Here is a 17,863-nt window from a genome sequence, read left to right on the forward strand (position 1 = left end):
TAAGTGCACTGGCCCAGGGCCTCAGTTTTTCAAATCATCTGAATCCTCCCTGACATGACAGGCGAACTACTCAAAATAGCAGAAGTTGGTGTAATAAATATTGGCTAAAAATTCGAAAATTCTGATTGTTACCTTCAGAAGCCCAGTAGGAAACAAGATAGTTTGCATTGAGTGGCTGTGCTGGTGAACCAGTGGCCCCTGGTTAAGAATTGCGTGCGAGCTTGTGGTGTGTCTCCTTTTCACATGATGAAGTGTGAACATGTCACTTGAAGCATCATCAAAACTTGGAGATAAATGTGTTCCCCCTCCCTCCCCCGTCCCATTTTCTGTCAAAGCTGGACACCTTGTTTTGATTCTTTTGGTTCTTCAAGTTCCTGTCTCCATGTCTACCCTCGGAAAAGCCTGTCTTGCTTGAATCTAGTGAACGTAAGTGTCCAGACCTTGCGGTGGTTTTGATTTCTATTGGAGCACTTAAAGTGAAGATGGATCATTGAAGCAACACATAAAAAGCTTAGAGCAGGTTGTGAAAAATAAAGATCATGTGCAGGAGAAAAAGCAACACTGACAGCGGATGCAAGAAACTGGATGGTAGCTGCTGTATGTGGGAGAATTGTCTGGAGGGTTTGGGCACTCCTGGGACAGCAGACTGCCCTGGTGGCCTGTGCTGATAGAGCAGGGACCACAAACCTCTCCTGAGAGTCTGGTGGCATTTTTAAGATCTCTGGCTTGGTTTCGCTGTGGTGTGGTTTGTCTCTTTGAGGCAGAGACACAACTATACAGTAGGTCTGTGTTTGATTCGTAGCGTTTTGCTCAACCTCCTGCAAAACATTTTCCCTTGGTGACATCCATGTGCAATGACAGTCAGTGCACTTCAGGTTGTGAAGGTGATTTTCTGGGTTTGGGTTTTTGTATCTCCCCTTTGCTTTCAGATCACTGAAGAACATTATTTGGAAGTATTCAGTAGTCTCAGGACCGTTTCTACAGTGCTAACAGTAGCTGTTTATGAAGGGGTATTTAAGTGGAATTAAAGGACAAGTATATATATTTGTGCAAAGTACTTTTAAACACTCTGGTAACCCCTGAGCTGTCTGTCCCAAGCTATGCAAAAGGAAGAACTCAGCACAGGTATTACAGGTGCACTACAGGAATGGAGATGCACGTTTCTGTCCTATTTTTGTCAGAATGATGTCTTCATCGTGTGCGTTTGATGTTGCCCTGTAGTGTTTTAAAATCTCAGCACTTGAAATGTCACCTTTCATCTTGGTGTCAAAGATGTCTCAAGATGCTTGGGGGGAAGAGAGAGAGAAACCTGGTCGCTCGAGGTCGGGGTAACTCTGCGGCAGCGTGTTATCAGATAATGCTGTTTAACTGTATCCTGTGAGGGGTATGGTTAGCAGATAAGGTTTTGGTGGTTATTTATCTCTGATAGTGGTGCTTGAAGAGGAAGGCATTGAAATGAGTTCAGTGGTAAACAATAGATCGCATGGTATTTCCAAAAGCTGTTGGTGACAGCAGAGCACCTATAGATCTGTTTCTCCCTGGGGAATTCCTCCCTGGTGCCCTTTGCGTATAGAAAGCATCATTTACAAGGTTCTGGGCAGTGAGAGCAGCCCGCTGTGATTGCAAGACTCCCACCTAGAGACTCCAGCAAAAATAGCACGCACAAAAGGGAGGAGGCAGGGTGGAGGCAGCGCCTTCTGTAGATGCTCTTTTGCTCGTTGCAGCGCTGAAGGACTAAAATAACCCTACGTGTAACTACCACGGGAATTAGAGTTACCATTTGAAAAGAAAAGGATAATACTGATTTTATTTGGCAACGAGGGTGTTAACACAGATGAAAATACACAAGCGAATCAGTGCACTGCGGAAGATGAAATGCTTCCCCTGTCAATTCTCAAACACTATTAAATCCGCCCAGTTCAACACCAGTGCCTTGATGTCTGTCTCTTTCTTTGACCAAGGTATGGGAATACAATGTTCTTAACGGTGAGTTATTGGATTTAAAATGTGTGATTGGTTGCTTTGCTCTCCAGTACTGATTTTTGTATAAAATATGCATCTCAGCCCTGTTTTGGGACTAGTTAAGCAGAAATGCTTTTTCTGCCTACTTATTTAGTACGTTTGTTTTGTCCTTGGAAAGGGAACAGTCCAAGATTACAGTTAAAAGGCACATCAGATTCTATAGTTGTATCTTGAGTTTTAAAAACTAATTAATAATTTTCTTTTGTGATTGCTGCTAAGGAATGTGTTTCGTTTGTAATTTAAAATTGATCCAAGTACCTGAACAGATCTTCTGCATAGTGTCGGTCAGAGTTTGGAGTATCTTCTCACCACCGATGGAGCTGCAGGACCTCTGGAGGTGTGGGATGTTGGTACCGAGAGTTCGTTTGGGCGGTTGAGCCTAGAGACAAAGTGGCACTCATGTCAGTTTGGGGATCACTGATGTCGAGCTGGGGTGACCTTGCAAGTTCAAATAAATGTCTGGAACTGTTAGAGAGGAGCGGTTAGCTTTCTGCTCTATGTGAGACTTGTATAATTATTAAATACAATATAGGTTACATCAATAGACCTAAGAAAATGTAGGGTTTATCTCTTAATTTTTTGGCTTTTCTGTTGTTGCTGCCTGTTCTAGTCATAAGGCTTCAAGCTTAAGGCTTTTGACCTTGTAAAACTTTTAAGTGACGTTCACCAAGTAAGTCCTATGATTAATTTATCCATCTATTCTTAGACGGATGTATAAGATTTTTGAGGCAAATTGTGCATTGCTGTTCTCCTTCCACATACATGCACACATTTAGATCTGCCGAGAACTTGCTGTATTGTCTTCTCTGGTTTAAGACTGGCTTAACTTGCAGTGTTAAACCTCAATGTTTTTCAAAATAGTAATTATTCTGTATCCTTCTTGCTATTGAGAGGTGAGTTACCTTGTTTTTCTTGAATTAATTGCTGACTTCCTTAAGCTCTTCTACTTTTAGAGGACTACAGCAACGTGGTTTGCATTGTATGGAATAGCAACGTGATTTGCATTGTATGGAATAGTCAAAATCAGATTGCTTGGTTTGCGCTTCACTCTTTCTGCATACTGGATTTGATTAATTGCGTGTTACTTTTATGCCCCGTTCACCTGTGAAGGGTACACATTAAATGCTCTATTTTCATCTGAATGATATGCAGTGTTAAGTCTTATAGATGTGAGATAAATCACTTCATCTTGTTCACAAATATGCTAATTAATAGCTAAAGTAACTGTTACCTTCCAGGAAAGAGAAAAAAAAAATTGTGTACACTGAAATCAGGGTTTTTCGCTGTGTGATCTGAATCCTGGTTTATCTACATACAAGCTTACATCATATTTATGTCCTTAACACAGTGTTCTTGAGACATTTCAGCCTGTTTGTGTTTCAGCAGTGCCAGATAATGATGGCAGGGGAGGTCGATGGAGATGGATAATCTTGTGTTTCTCCTTTGTCATACGGCAGTTTGTGCCGTCTATGAGAAAACACAACTGGGCTGTACATTCTTGTTTGTGCCAAGAGTCTGACTCTGCATCTTTTGCCTCTGGATGAGGATTTTGCAGCGGGGTTTGGCCTGTTTGTCTGGGCTGTCTGTGCAGTTCTCGGGCAGATACGCTGCATCTCGGAGCTGCTGTGTAATGCAGTTATTGGAGAACAGCTTGTGAATGTCCTCGGGGGCCACCGCCCATGGGTTTGGGACAACCCGAGGATGATGTAAGTTTCATTTTGGTATTAAAATGAATAAGAGGAAAACCCTGCATGTTTCACTTCTTCAAAATGAAATAGCCCTTTTGCTGTCGATGATAAGATAGCTTCCGTGATAGGCTGCACAATAATGTCTGTGGAAATCCAGACTGAGTAGCTTTTGTTTAGTGGCTGCTTTCAGTCTGTAGAGCAGGTACCAGACATATTTTAACTCTAAAACAGAGAAAGAAGAAACCACCCAACAGAAAAGGAGGGTATATTGTTTGTCTTTGTTAGACTGAGGTGAAAGTGAATAGCCTGAAGACTTACATATGTTAAAAAAACCTTAGCTACTTTCTTCTGCAGAAAATTAGATTTATATAGTTGTATTTCAATTTGAAGTTGGCATTCAAAGAATTGTTTGGCTTCTGATTCTACTAATTGAAAGTATGAGGGGCATGCGTGTGTTTGAAAAAGTGAATGGGTGTGCTTGAGGTTAAGCTGTGTTTGTCATTTCTCTTTTTGCTGTGTAAACAGATCAACTTGATAGTGGGCATGACTGGGTTTTTGTCAATGTATGGTCACAATTATATGTTAGCACTCCATATAAAAATACGTCTGGTAATGTAAACCTTCCTCTCCTTCCTCATCCGGAAGAGATACTCAGGTTTTTTTAGAAACAGTCTGTTGAATTTATTTCCTAATTTTCTGTAGCTGTTTTTGTTCTACATCCTTGCATTCCTTAGACACTGATGTCTGAACATCTCCACCCTAATATGTTTTTCCTTTAAGTTCTCAAATGTGTAGAGAGTCTATAATTTAAAAAAAAAAAATAATCATATGGGTAATGACTAACTCTTCTATCAGAAAGAATGGAGAAAATAAAGGTAGGAATATGTATATACATGGTCTCTGCTATTACAGTACGTACTGAAAATCCATCTCTCTACTAGAGTAGCAGTCACAACAGAAAAACAGTTCTAAGAAGTGACGATATAAAACCTTTAGAAACAATTTACTGCACAGCACTGAACTTGGAACTGCCATGGTGAACTAGTAACTGGTTTTCAATTGTATACCCTTAAAAAAAACCACTTTTATGTCTTTTTTTAAGAAATCCCTGTTTGTATTTTAAACTGAATCAAAGTATGCGTTTTCTTTTTTACTTAAAATCATAGCTTTCTTAGCCACTTAATATTTAGAAGAATTATTAACTTTGGGGGTTTATTTTTGTTCCTCTGCAGCGGATATAATTTCTACAGTAGAATTTAACCATTCTGGAGAGTTGTTAGCGACAGGAGACAAAGGAGGGAGAGTTGTCATCTTTCAACAGGAGCAGGAGGTGAGTGCTAACTAAGTGTATTTCATGTTCTCTCTTCCTATTCATTCCCTTTTTTAAAGAAAAGGAGCATGCTTTTATAAAAAAACTTCACACAAAGTGCATGCCTGTGTAATGAGTTATTAAAATAATGAAATTTAAGAGTGAATAAATTATTGAGAACTTAGTGACACTGAAATTAATTTTTCTTTAAACACTCTTAGAGCTATGGTCTAAAGAGTGTTTAAATGAAAACAAAAAAGAGGGGTTAGGACACAAAAAGACCTCAGGGAAGATCAAGTTGGTTGTTCTATGACTCTGCTTGGCTGTGATTATTTTAGAGGTCACTGTAGCTTAGGAAATAAAAGTTTTCCCTTAAGTGAGGATGTAACTGTGACCTAAGATGGCCTTTTCCATCCTGTTATCAATAAGCTAAAATCATAGAATCATAGTAGCAAAGGTATTCTTTCATTTTATACTTGTTCTTTTGGTCTTTTCAGAATTCTAGAGCCAAATCTTCCAATGGCAGGAAAGGGCTTTTATTTCCACGTTCGAGGTGGGAGAGCTGAGATGAAGAGCTTGATTTTTAACTTAGGCCATAGTTAGAAGTTGACTTGGTTAGAATTTATTTCAGGGAGAGGATAAAAAAGCAATTCTGTCATCTCACTGCCTGGAAAAGCCATGCTGCTGCTGCTCTCCTGAGTGTTTCATGCAATTGCAATTCTAAAAATCCTAAACTTTAAGAATTCCACAGTTCCCCAGACCAAGTTGCTGACTGCTGGTTCGTGGGCAATTCCCGTGCACTCTTCTCTTTACGAATAAATGCCTGTGGTCAGTTGGTGCCATCTAGTGGGATATTCCCGACTGACTGCTCTCTGCCCAAGCTTCTCTGGCCAGAGATTGAGATGAACATTGTCTGTGGAGTATCTTCACTGCAATCTTCCTGCAGTTTTGGCACTAACTCTTGTGGTGGTTTTCTTTGGGGTTTTTTGTGTGTATTTTTTCTAAAGTCTGAATTTTAGCTTGCATCCTTCAAGGATCCTTTAATGTAGCTTAAATAGCTAATTGCCTGTTCTCATCTTTAAATGGCTACTTATGTTTTTCATGCATAACCCATGGCTCATCCTTACGATCTGTGAGTCTGGCTACAGTGAGAATCACCTGTGTTATCAGATTAAGTAGCATGGAATTGGTTTTGGCATAATTTGACTCCTTGGTGTTTAGGAAATGAACAACAGGGACTCGATTCCCTAATGCATTAACAGTTAGGCCATATGCACTACTGTCTAGAGCAAGTTTTATATGTAAGAGTATCAAAAAGACTATTAAGTATTTTAGTTGGGTTTATGTACCACCTTCCATCGCACTGCATTCCAGGGTGCTTTACAGACCATATGTACAGGAAGAAAAACACTAAAACACGAGTGCTCTGTATAGAGTTATACAAGCTCCCGTAGCTTCACCCACTGCCAAAGGCTGCCACCTCTGGGTTGGAATGTGGCAGCCCTTCTGCAACGAGAAGCAAGTGCCATTGCACAAGTTTTAGGCAGGAAATGAATACTGTATCTAATTGAAACTGGAGGAGGAATTTGCGTGGGCAGCCTGTAATTACCTAAATTGGAATTTAACATAAGGCACTTGGGCCAACACCTCTTCTTGTTCTGATACTATTTTTTTTTTTTTTTGAGTGCCATGAGATGGTCTGGTTTAAATTTTGCTTTTTTCCCAATGATGGATTTCATATGTTACTGCTTTTATATATTATTCTAGTCCTGTAGAGTTTTACTAGAATACATAACAACTTTCTTTAAGATTCAAACATTAGGGTAGGTATGGAATTGAAGGAAAGTTCCCTGAATCACCACCAGCGTTTCCTAAAGCACAATAGATATACTTTAGAAGTCGCCTGTTGTACGGAGTGACCCTGTTTAACTTGTTAGACCTAACTGAAACTTAGAACAAAGTTCCTTCCGTTCTCTAGGGTGGGAAAGCCAGTATAATTGATAGGTGTGGTACAATATTCTAGTGCCAGATTTCATTTCTAAGCATTTTTTTCCGCTTTTCCCTCCCTCACAGCTTATTGTAAAATGTAAGAATTCCTGCCAGCCATTAATGTAAGGGTATGAAGCAAGAGAAAATGATGCGAGGAATGCGACAAATGTGGGCTAGCAAGGATTGTATCAAGAAGCATGTTTTAGTGAGTTATTAAGGGATGAGGTGAATGGATGGACATGAGACACACAAGAGAAGGAAGGGGCAAAGTCCCTACTCAAGAACGTATCACAGGAAAGGCATCTGATGGTGCAACCTCTTGAAATAGGTGGAACAGGAATATATCACAAAATTAAGCTCGAATTAATTACAAGTACACTTAGTGAGCACTATTTCAGACAGGGTTCCGGTTTTCTGTCTCCTTACCTATTGGAGGGAATTTAAGGTTCAGTGCACACAGTGCAATATTAGTGCTAGGAAGCCCCTGCCTAAAACACAGCATTTAGAAAGAAGAATTATGCAAGTTTGGAGGCTTTTTTGGTTTTCCAAACAGTTCCATCCTGAACAGGCTCACTGCAGGCGTGACTTTTAATGCCAAAGATGCATTCAGCAGAGGTGCTAAGCTTTTTTCCCCCTCATCTCCAGAATGAGGAAGAAAAAGCTGCTTAAGCAGTTTAGAAGGTCTCAGAGAATGTGGAGATGATAAACCAGAATAGCGGAGCTGCTTGTATAAATGTAGAGGTGACGTGGGATTCCCATAGTGTGCCTGGCAGCCGATATTACCCACAGAGTAGATTTGCTGTATGTGTGGCTGTGTATTTCTCCTGGGGAATGTTCCCCTTAAAAAACAAAGATGGAAAAATCAAAGATGAGAGAATGATGAAGCCTTTTTGAGTGTTTTTTTGTTTGGTTTTTTTTTTTTTAAAGAAAACTCATCATGCCTAGAATATTTAGGCAAAATGTTAGTTTGTAGGTTCAGCTGCTCAGAATTAACCTGAGGACTTGCTGAAGGTATTATTCATGTGGCTGAGGGGAGTTGCTGGAGACTTTAGGAATCAAAAGCTGCTGCGATAACTGTTTCTTCTCTGATGCTTTCTTAGCCAAAATAATAGAAATTCTAATCAAGTTGTTGCAAAAGGGATGATCCTCATTTCGTCTGTTCTACAGGCTCCTTAACATAAGGCAAGTTGTGCACCAAAGGATACTCACGGTAAATCTGGCATAGGCAACAATAGAGTGTAGAGGTCTTAACCTGTTCTTATGCTAATTAGCAGTCTCCCTAGGTATCTTGCTGCATAAATACCTAGTTCTGGCTTCTGCCCGCAGCCTTGAAAAGCATCCTGTACATTGTATACGTATCTTAATCATTTAATTCTCTTTCTAGAACAAAACCCAGTCTCACAGTAGGGGAGAATACAATGTTTACAGTACCTTTCAAAGCCATGAACCAGAGTTTGACTACTTGAAAAGTTTAGAAATCGAAGAGAAGATCAACAAAATTAGGTGGTTACCCCAGAAAAATGCTGCTCAGTTTTTATTGTCTACAAACGGTAAGTAACGACTTAATTTTTCATGGTGACCGATTGGTGCATGGCTTTGCTGTTAGGATTTCGTCTAATCATCTCCACTTCCCGTAAGGCTGGAAGCAAGTAACTCTGCTGCTGTTCTGGCTTCCCTGGCTACAGAACCCCACAACGTGGGGTGCTATATTAGTTGCTTTGGATTTGGTTGCTTTATAGCAAAGGGTCTTAGCTAAACTGTCATTCAGTACCTTCGTACATGTATAACTAAATGGTGTGAGAGCTTATATTAGTCATTCATAACAATCCTGAGTCTAACTGAAACTTGCTATAACTTTTTATAAAAAGAACAAACTGTGGAGGAGGTATTTTTAATGCTTTTTATCTTGTCTTGTTTTCTCCAGGCAGTATTTTTGTCTTTTTTGGTACACGTAGGTGGTCTTGTCTTGTTGGAAGGTTCACATCAAAAATGCATCAACTGTGAAGACTAGTATCTTTGCTAGAGCTTTGATTTTTAAACTGTGACTGGTTTATTTCAGATAAAACAATAAAGTTATGGAAAATCAGTGAAAGGGACAAAAGACCAGAGGGTTATAATTTAAAGGAAGAAGATGGACGGTATAGGGATCCTACTACAGTTACAACACTACGGGTGAGTAGTTTAGTCTCTGTGAATTAGCCAAATTCAAGTGATTTCTCCTCTCCCTCCCCACCTGGAACACAGATTAGCCTGTGGCTCAGCAGCTGCCCTGTCAGATTATGAACTTTACATTTTCTGTGATGCCAGTTGGCAGATACCTCATGATCACACCTCAGATTAAGTGTATTTTAATCAGTTTGGTGTGTTGAAGGGCTGTGATGATGACGACTGCCAGTGTGTCTGTAGTATATTTGTATCTCAAACTTCCATCGCTTTATATTTTGCAGGTGCCAGTATTCAGGCCCATGGACCTCATGGTTGAAGCTAGTCCGCGAAGAATATTTGCCAATGCTCACACGTATCACATCAATTCCATCTCCATTAATAGCGATTACGAAACGTACTTATCCGCAGATGACTTGCGGATTAACCTGTGGCACCTAGAAATTACAGACAGAAGTTTTAGTATCTTTTTTTGCATTGTTTTGTATGATGGGAACAGTTCGGTTATAACAAAACTGCTGGATTTTATTTCCTTTCATGAAAAGCTGTTTGTATAGCGCGTTTCTCCATCTCCTGGTTATTTCTCCTTGGTAGTTGTAAGGGCTTTTGCTTCCGGGGAAGTAGCTCAGTGTGAGCAATATATGGAGAAGTTGTCATTTGTATGGTGAAAGAAAAACTCTTCCAAAGGAGAAAAAAGCTTAAGGTTTGAAGGGAGGTGAGCAATTGTGGAAGGCAGCATTCCAGTAAACTTCATTGTGAAAATTTTCTTGGCTTGCAGTAAGAAGCAAGTCAGAAGTACCATCTTTATCTTAATAATATTTATTCTTTTTTCCTTTCTAACCTAAATACCAGCCCCTCTCGCATGTGTACCTATGATGTTGCAGGCAGTAGGATCACAGAAATAGTTATTCAGTCCCGTTGCTGGGAGCAGAGATTTGTGGACAAATCAGCAGGATCCTGAGCAGGAATCACACACGCCTTCTTTATAATGTAGTCGTGTAATTAGAATTTAAGCAAAATAAAGTTCTACGTGAAAACACCTGGGTGACACATATGTAATATAGAATTAATTGCCACTGAATTGGAGCAAAAAATTAAGCAGGCTTCTGCTGTTGTAAGAATTCACTTCAAACTGATAGAGAATGCAGTGTTACAGTCTTGATTTCTAGACAAACTGTGGAACTTAAAATCAGCTTTTATCCAGTTTTTGATTGGGTCCCACAGTCTTTGGCATGGAAGTCTTGCCCTGCTTCCAAATTTCAAGCGTTATTTTGCTTTTATTGGCTTGTTTTAATTCTGTTTGGCTTTTTCAGAGGTGTTTTGGTCAATGGAAGAAGCATTGCTGAATACATTGTAAGCTGAAAAATATGTAATGAAAACTGGAGAAAATTCCTTAACACAATCCTGTAGATATTGTAGATATTAAGCCTGCCAACATGGAGGAGCTCACAGAGGTGATAACGGCTGCAGAGTTCCACCCAAACAGCTGTAACACATTTGTATACAGCAGCAGTAAAGGAACGATTCGTCTCTGTGATATGAGAGCGTCAGCGCTCTGTGACAGACACTCAAAATGTAAGTTCTGTCCTGCATTTATTGTCTCCTTGTGGAGGGCGGTATCTTGCTGTTAGGTGAAACCAAGCGCTCAATAAGAATCTATTAAACACTGAAGTGTGTGTGTGTGTGTATATATTTGTATTGGATTTCTGTAGTATATTGAATAGATCTAAAACCTGAAGTCTAAATCAATCTGAAGATTAGATTCATATTGTGCCAGAATAAAAGTGATGAATAAAATTATTAGCAGCTTAAGCTGGGGAGTCTGCCTAGACAATAGGACCAGGAATGGCTTTCTGCAGCCGTCAAGAGAAACACTAGTTGAGTTTGGTCTGTAATTGATGTTTGATATCTTACACGTGTGAGCGAAGGCTCTGAATATTAGTGAGTAGTTCACTTATTTAGAAACTGACCTTGATTTGATATGAAAGTAAAATATTTCAGAGTATGGCAATTGTGATATAAGGCTTTCTTGTTGAAAGTTACTGTATATAGTGCGGGCAGACTAGCCCAGTGTGGCAAGCTGATTGAGAAAATGTTAAACTAATTTGGGTGTCTCTTGTATTGGAAGAGACATAAACTTGAAATGCTTTTCTTATTTTCATACAGTGTTTGAAGAACCAGAAGACCCTAGCAACAGATCATTTTTCTCTGAAATCATCTCTTCCATATCTGATGTCAAATTTAGCCATAGTGGTCGATATATGATGACTAGAGATTACCTGTCAGTGAAGATCTGGGATTTAAATATGGAAAATAGACCTGTGGAAACATACCAGGTATTCAGTGAAGATGATGTAGGCTAGAAATTAAAACCTTGAAGGATGCTGTGTCTTACTAGCAGTCTTGATGTGGCAGTTCAATTAAATTTTTGTCTATAGATCACTATATCCAAAGCAAAGCATCAATGAGATTTGTGGGTTCCACACAAGCGCTAAAGGATCTTGCTATTTGCAGGCTGATTGCAGAACCCAAACCAGTGTTTGGGTATGAAAAAGCCTCCCTCTTACACAATGGAAATGTGGAAGGGGAATCTTCAGCCATGAGGTAGCACATCTCTCTTAGAGTCTTCAGTTGGCTTTATATTCTCCTGTCCTTTCCTGGAGAAAATAGGAGGTAAAACATTTCCTTTGCAGAAAATGGTTTTAGCTGGCACTGAAAATTACCATGGTGTTTCCTTCATAAGAAAAGTTGTGAAGGGATCCTCTTCATCATACGCAGGAGGAAGATCAGCCACAAAAGCATGATTTTTAGCAAGAAGCAAAGTCTGATAAATGCTTTCAGATACCTAAAGAGTAGTGAGGGTATGAGAACTGCTCAGGGAGAGCAAGCATTCTGAAGAATTGACTGCTTTGGGGAGATGTCTCTTTCCCCATCCTGAGCAACTTGCTGCTATTTGCATTCATTTGAAATCTCTGTAGAGCAGAAAACGTTAATTCTTGCATCTATTCATTTTGCTCTTTATCCATGCAGTCAGAGAAGGGAGCTGTGTGTGCTCCTGTGGGTAGGGTCTAAGCACTGTCAGATACTTAATTACTTGTGGAACAGAATCTCTGAAGGTTATTTTACAGGTATGCGAGTTCAGTATTCATTCAGTTTCATTTTCTTCCAGGTGCATGAATACCTCAGAAGTAAACTTTGTTCACTGTATGAGAATGATTGCATTTTTGACAAATTTGAATGCTGTTGGAATGGATCAGACAGGCAAGTTTAATTCTTCTCTATATGCACTTAAGACCTTTCCAAGTTATTCTTAAAATGGGCAACTTGAGGCATGACCTCAAATATCTGTCTTGTTTTGTTCGTGGGCTGGTTTGGATAATATTTTAGTACTTCAGTAGACTTTAACATACGTATAGTAGTTCCTAACCCTTGAAGTTGTAGCATAGGATTATAGAGAATTGCCTTAGTGTGCTACAGAGTTGTAGAATTTGACTAGAAACTGAGTTTTGTCACTTTGCCAGAATGAAATATGAATCAAATGTTCCAGCCGCTTAAACCGGAGAGATGGGCAAAGCAGTAAGATTAGAGATGGTTTTCTGCAAACTTCAACTGGTGAAATACTACCAATACCCTACTCCACTACGTTTATTATGCCTAGCATTTATCTCTTTGGGTTTGTTCCCCCTCCCTGTATCATGTCATGATCAGACTGGTATGGGAATAAGGCCCATGTACTCAAACCCTGTTCTCTGATGCTCTACCTCTAAGAACCTACACGAGGGCTGGGGGGGGGAACCTGTGTGCATGTTTTCTCTTTAAGCTGCCTTGTCAAAAGGTACAACACTTGGGAAAAACCTAGGTATTTTCTTTCTTACATTGAGTTGTCAATTTGCTTCGCTAAAGCATGGTTGACTAGCCAATAATACCATTTAAGACAACTATTGCTTTTGTGTTAATCGTGTCATTAACTGCTTATTTGCTAGATCTAAATCAGCTCATTGTACCCCTATCAGTATTGTCAGCCATAGCTTTTTTTTTTTTTAAAAAAAAAACAACTCAGTATCTGTCCACTCATATAGTGGTTTGGGGTTTTTTTGAGGCAAAGGAAGGACAGGGAAACTTCTAAATATATCTGTCTTACTGAAAAGAGGATATAAAATAAGGATGTCCTATAAGGTATTATCACAAACTAGGTATGTTAGTTAGTACCTAAGTTCTTGTAACTGAAATTGCATGGCTAAAAATCTGATGTATTTGGCTTTCGTTAGATCACTTCCCCGTGTGCGCATGAGAAGCAAATTTGAATGATGACACTCGAACTGAATTGCTTAGATAACAGTGTGTGTACCCTAAAAGGTCCAGTTAAGGAAAAAGACACCTTATTAAAAAAAAAAAAAAAAAAGGCATGGGCAAGGATGCCTGCTTTCTGCTTATAAGATAAGGCATGATCTTAGTTGGGACCCTCAGGTTTCATAAAAAGAGAGGCTATTTCCAACAGATCTGTTACTTTCTTCCTTTCCCCCCCCCCACAGCATTGTCATGACGGGATCTTACAACAACTTCTTCAGAATGTTTGACAGAAACACGAAGCGAGACATCACCTTAGAGGCGTCCCGGGAAAACAATAAACCCCGTACCGTTTTGAAGCCACGTAAAGTATGCGCAAGCGGTAAGCGAAAGAAGGATGAAATCAGTGTTGACAGCCTAGACTTCAACAAGAAGATTCTACACACGGCCTGGCATCCCAAGGAAAACATCATTGCTGTAGCTACTACAAACAACTTGTATATATTTCAAGACAAAATGAATTAGGGTTGGCATTCCTAACTGAAGAGTCCACTTCCTGCATAGTTGAAATAGTTGAATCTAGCATTTGTACCTGTAAACGAAAGAGAATGAGAGGTCCATTATGGCACCCCTTTCCAGTGTTTAAAAATGTGCCATATGACAACACACTTTTATAGCTACATGGAGAAAGCTCTGTTGATCCGTCACTGCGTTCTTCTCCATGTCTGCTAGCCATTTAGGTGAGGATAGGGCACTTTTTAATTTAAATGACTACTTGCACCATCTTGCCTAATGGACTAGATTGGACTGTATCAACATCGGTTTACTCCACTTTTTATGCCTTCCATTGTGATGACGTCAAACACAGGGAAAGCCTTCAATCATGCTATGGGATTTAATTGTGTAACCTCATTACTGTATCATTTGTGGCCCCCTTTTTTTATTAAATACAGCTCATTCTTGCTGTGGCTTGTAGCATTCCTCCTCCTTCTGGCCTCCTGGACTCCCCCTTTCCCTTTCATCCCCCTCCACCTAGCCTTGGTGGTGGTGTATAGAAAAAAAAAAAAACAAAAACAAAATAAAGCACATGAAATGGGTCCGTTTGGGGTCAGTGGTAAAGGGGGTCTGTGTTGCAACAAATGTTTTAATAAACAGTTGACTGTAATCACTCCTTGCCATGTCTGGCACCAAAAAAGAGAAAATAAGGAAAAAAAAAAAGCAAACAAACTACTGAATAAAAGTGACAAAGAATGGAGAATCTGTTTTCTTTTTTTTAATCTACCTCTTTATACAAATACTCTGTGTTTTACCTTAGATGCATGAAAATAAAATGATGTTTTTTGTAATGATTTTAACCAGTATTAATTATTTTTCATGGGAATGAAGAGAGGGAGGGATTTCACAAGTATCTGCATTCGTTCATGAATGATGACAATACCAGTACGCTGACCACTTTCACGTCAAAACCATTAACTGCTCTCAGATTTTTGCCATAATCTGACCAGGTCGGTTACTGTTCCGATATCCTTGGAGGCTCTTTTTTAAAAACTTATTGCTTAAATTGGAACGGGAATAGAATTTTCAGGCTTGAAAATCCATTTTATGGGACTAACGTCTTAATGTTTAGTTTTGTCCTGGTTTCTTTAATGCCTTGTTCTAGGATACAAAACCTTTAATGCCTTGTTTAGAGTACGAAGTCCCTTGTGGCTTTTTAAAAAGTTGTCTGAATTCTTGTCTGGCGGTATGATGTTATGTAGTACAAAATACCAAGTGATTACATAGATAATTACTACACTGCATTCTGAGATGCTCTATTTTCTGTATTTTATTGCTATCAGTAACTGAGTGGAAATGTAGTTTTACCATGCAAGTGTTCTGGCTTTTGGCTTTGCAAAGTTATTGCACTTCCAGAGATGTTAAATGGTGCAACGATCAGAAAATACGTGGAGTACAGAAGCTGCATGAAATAAGTGTTCATAGATATTTGAGAGATTTAAACTCTTCAGCAAATAAGGCTTATCCAAAGATGAACTAGATATTGATGCTTTATAAGGCTCATGAGTTTTTACCTCCGGATATTTTTGCTAATTGTGCTTTTAGGTTTACTCTTCCTTCACGGAAATGTTCAGAATTAAGTTTAAAGTTGTAGTGAATTTACCTTGACTGGGAGAATTTTCACTTTTCGGTTACCTATACTTAAATTACTTCTGTGGCTTAGTTATAGGTAGTTATTATAATGCCTCTATTATTTCATCAACTAAGATACTGTTTCTGCTGTAAAGTTATGGCTGGGTTAGAGGTTGTTAACAAGACTACTATTGCAATCATACTTTAATTTCTTTAAGTCCTTGTGCAGTGGTTTGAAAATGTAAAAAAAATCTAATATTTATTAGATCTGGTTCTCTTAAATACAGTATTTGTCTTGTAACATGCATGCCTGACCATGAGCCTTTGTAAGGATTTTACTTTTTTTTTTCACCTGTTAGCCTTGTAAAAAAAATTTAACTGCCCCAGGGACAGCAACTGTTCTCCAATGGGTGAATAAACTAGTAGGCCCTACTCCTTACATAGCATGTGACTAATTTTACTCAAGTGACTATACTTGCTAATAGTCAAGGAAACAATGTGTTGAGTAATGTTAATCATGTGTATAGGTGTTTACAGGATCAGGGCCAAGGTTTATTCTTATCGCGAGGGCAAAGAGGTAATTAAACGCTTCGTTTGCATCAGAGCTGGTACAATTCATCTCCATTTTGCGAAGAACGGCGTAGGTTTAATGACTGCTGTTTGGGGAAGACTGAGGGTCGTGGTATCAAGACTGCTGCTCTTGTGTGTAGCTGTATATCCCGAGTGATGCACTGAATACCCGAGAAGTTGCTTAGCACAGACACAAAAGGATGTGAGGATGTGAAGAGGACACAGAACTGGACAGGTAGATTTCACGTAGAACAAAGCGCAGCCTTCTAGCAATACTACATTCAAGCGAAACTGCCTCTCAGACCTCAGCTGTGCATGTTGGGATGGAACCAGGGGTTTTAAAGCTAGTTGGGAAAAGGTTCTTTTGGTTTTCTCAGTAGCGGTGATCCCTAGCATGTCACCTGAGGTTTGATTTATCCTCACCAAAACCAGCTACTGACTTTGGTGTCATACTATCCAACTAGATAATTCTCTAAGCACACTGTCCATTGACATATGCTGTAAATCTTATATTTTATTAATAAAAGTATGCATAGAATCCATTTTGTCAGGTTGCTTTTTATCCTCTTTCCTATCCCTCTCTTTTTCTCTATTTACGGCTATTTTTGCAATTCCTTATCTCTTCCCTACCACTTGTTGAACAGAACCCCATTTCTGGGCCCAGTCCTGGACAGCCTGCCAGGCAGGGAGGTGCTGGGGTCATTCTACCCTCCACCAACACACACAGTTACTGAAAAGCAGCCGCTCCCTTCTAGCCATCTGTTGCAGTGCCCAGTGAAACCAATGCAAATTCTCAATTCTCAGTCCTTGAATACCGGACTAAATACAGAAAAGGAGGTCTGTTCCCTCATGTCTTATCTTGAAGCCAGCGATGCGACCTAAATGCCAACCACTGCCACTTCAGGGGTCAGTACCTGCAAAACTACAGCCACACACTGAGCCACGGTGACACCGTTGCCGATTAACGCTCAGTGTAAGCTGGTTATCGGGCTGGTACAGTGCTGAGATGTAGGTGAGTTCTGTGGCTGAAACCCTTTCACCGTTTTCCTGCTGAGAAGCGTCTGCTGCTTTGAAAGCATGTTGAATATGCAGCAACACCCTGACTGCCGTTACTGTTGAGGCAGGGCTGTAACTACTCCAGCATTTATTTTTTAAATACATATTCTTTTATTCTCAGCCTAACTAACAAAAGCTGAGTTAATGCTGATAAGCAGAAAGCTGTACTTTTTCCCCCTCTTGGAGAGGGGCTGAATACTAATATTTTTACTTTTTTATTGGTAGCTCTGGAATTGGTTGTTCTTAGGCACAACATAGCTAGGAAGTGATTTCCTGAGCACTGGTCTTCAACCCTTATCTCAGGCTGTAGAGGTGTATAGCCTCCCCATTCACAACATACACTTCTGACTGTAACCAAAGAAAAAGATGTTTCCTTTTGCCCTTTCCCATGTAATCGGCTGTTGTAAATGGAAGAATTGCTGTACAGAATCCAAGTGGGGAGAGATGTGCTGGAAGTGAGGTGCTATGTAACGGCTATCGGTGTCTTGAGTGATTTGTATATGTTTTCTAAGAGCAAACATCTTATTTAGCCTGGTAAAGAAAAGTTTGGGCTTGTAAAAATGAGCAGTGGAAGAAAGCGATAGCACTGGCTGGAATAAAACCAGTAAGCGTTTCTTCCTACTGTGATACAGCTGAGAGACTAAGAAACAGC

The 17,863-nt window shown here is 39.6% G+C and overlaps 1 protein-coding gene across 1 annotated transcript in view; it reads left to right on the forward strand.

The window, feature by feature from the left end:
- The window catches only part of PPP2R2A (protein phosphatase 2 regulatory subunit Balpha), a 40,142-nt gene extending 23,453 nt beyond the window's left edge, over positions 1 to 16,689 (forward strand). The window contains exons 3-10 of the mRNA XM_074164336.1: positions 4,943 to 5,040; positions 8,393 to 8,558; positions 9,068 to 9,180; positions 9,456 to 9,633; positions 10,582 to 10,746; positions 11,338 to 11,507; positions 12,341 to 12,432; positions 13,704 to 16,689. Coding sequence (XP_074020437.1) covers positions 4,943 to 5,040; positions 8,393 to 8,558; positions 9,068 to 9,180; positions 9,456 to 9,633; positions 10,582 to 10,746; positions 11,338 to 11,507; positions 12,341 to 12,432; positions 13,704 to 13,983 — 1,262 coding nt within the window. The 3' untranslated portion in view covers positions 13,984 to 16,689. The remainder of the gene's footprint in view (positions 1 to 4,942; positions 5,041 to 8,392; positions 8,559 to 9,067; positions 9,181 to 9,455; positions 9,634 to 10,581; positions 10,747 to 11,337; positions 11,508 to 12,340; positions 12,433 to 13,703) is intronic.
- The last annotated feature ends 1,174 nt before the right edge of the window (positions 16,690 to 17,863 follow it).

This window comes from Numenius arquata, chromosome 26 (assembly GCF_964106895.1).
Source record: "Numenius arquata chromosome 26, bNumArq3.hap1.1, whole genome shotgun sequence".
Lineage (NCBI taxonomy): Eukaryota > Metazoa > Chordata > Aves > Charadriiformes > Scolopacidae > Numenius > Numenius arquata.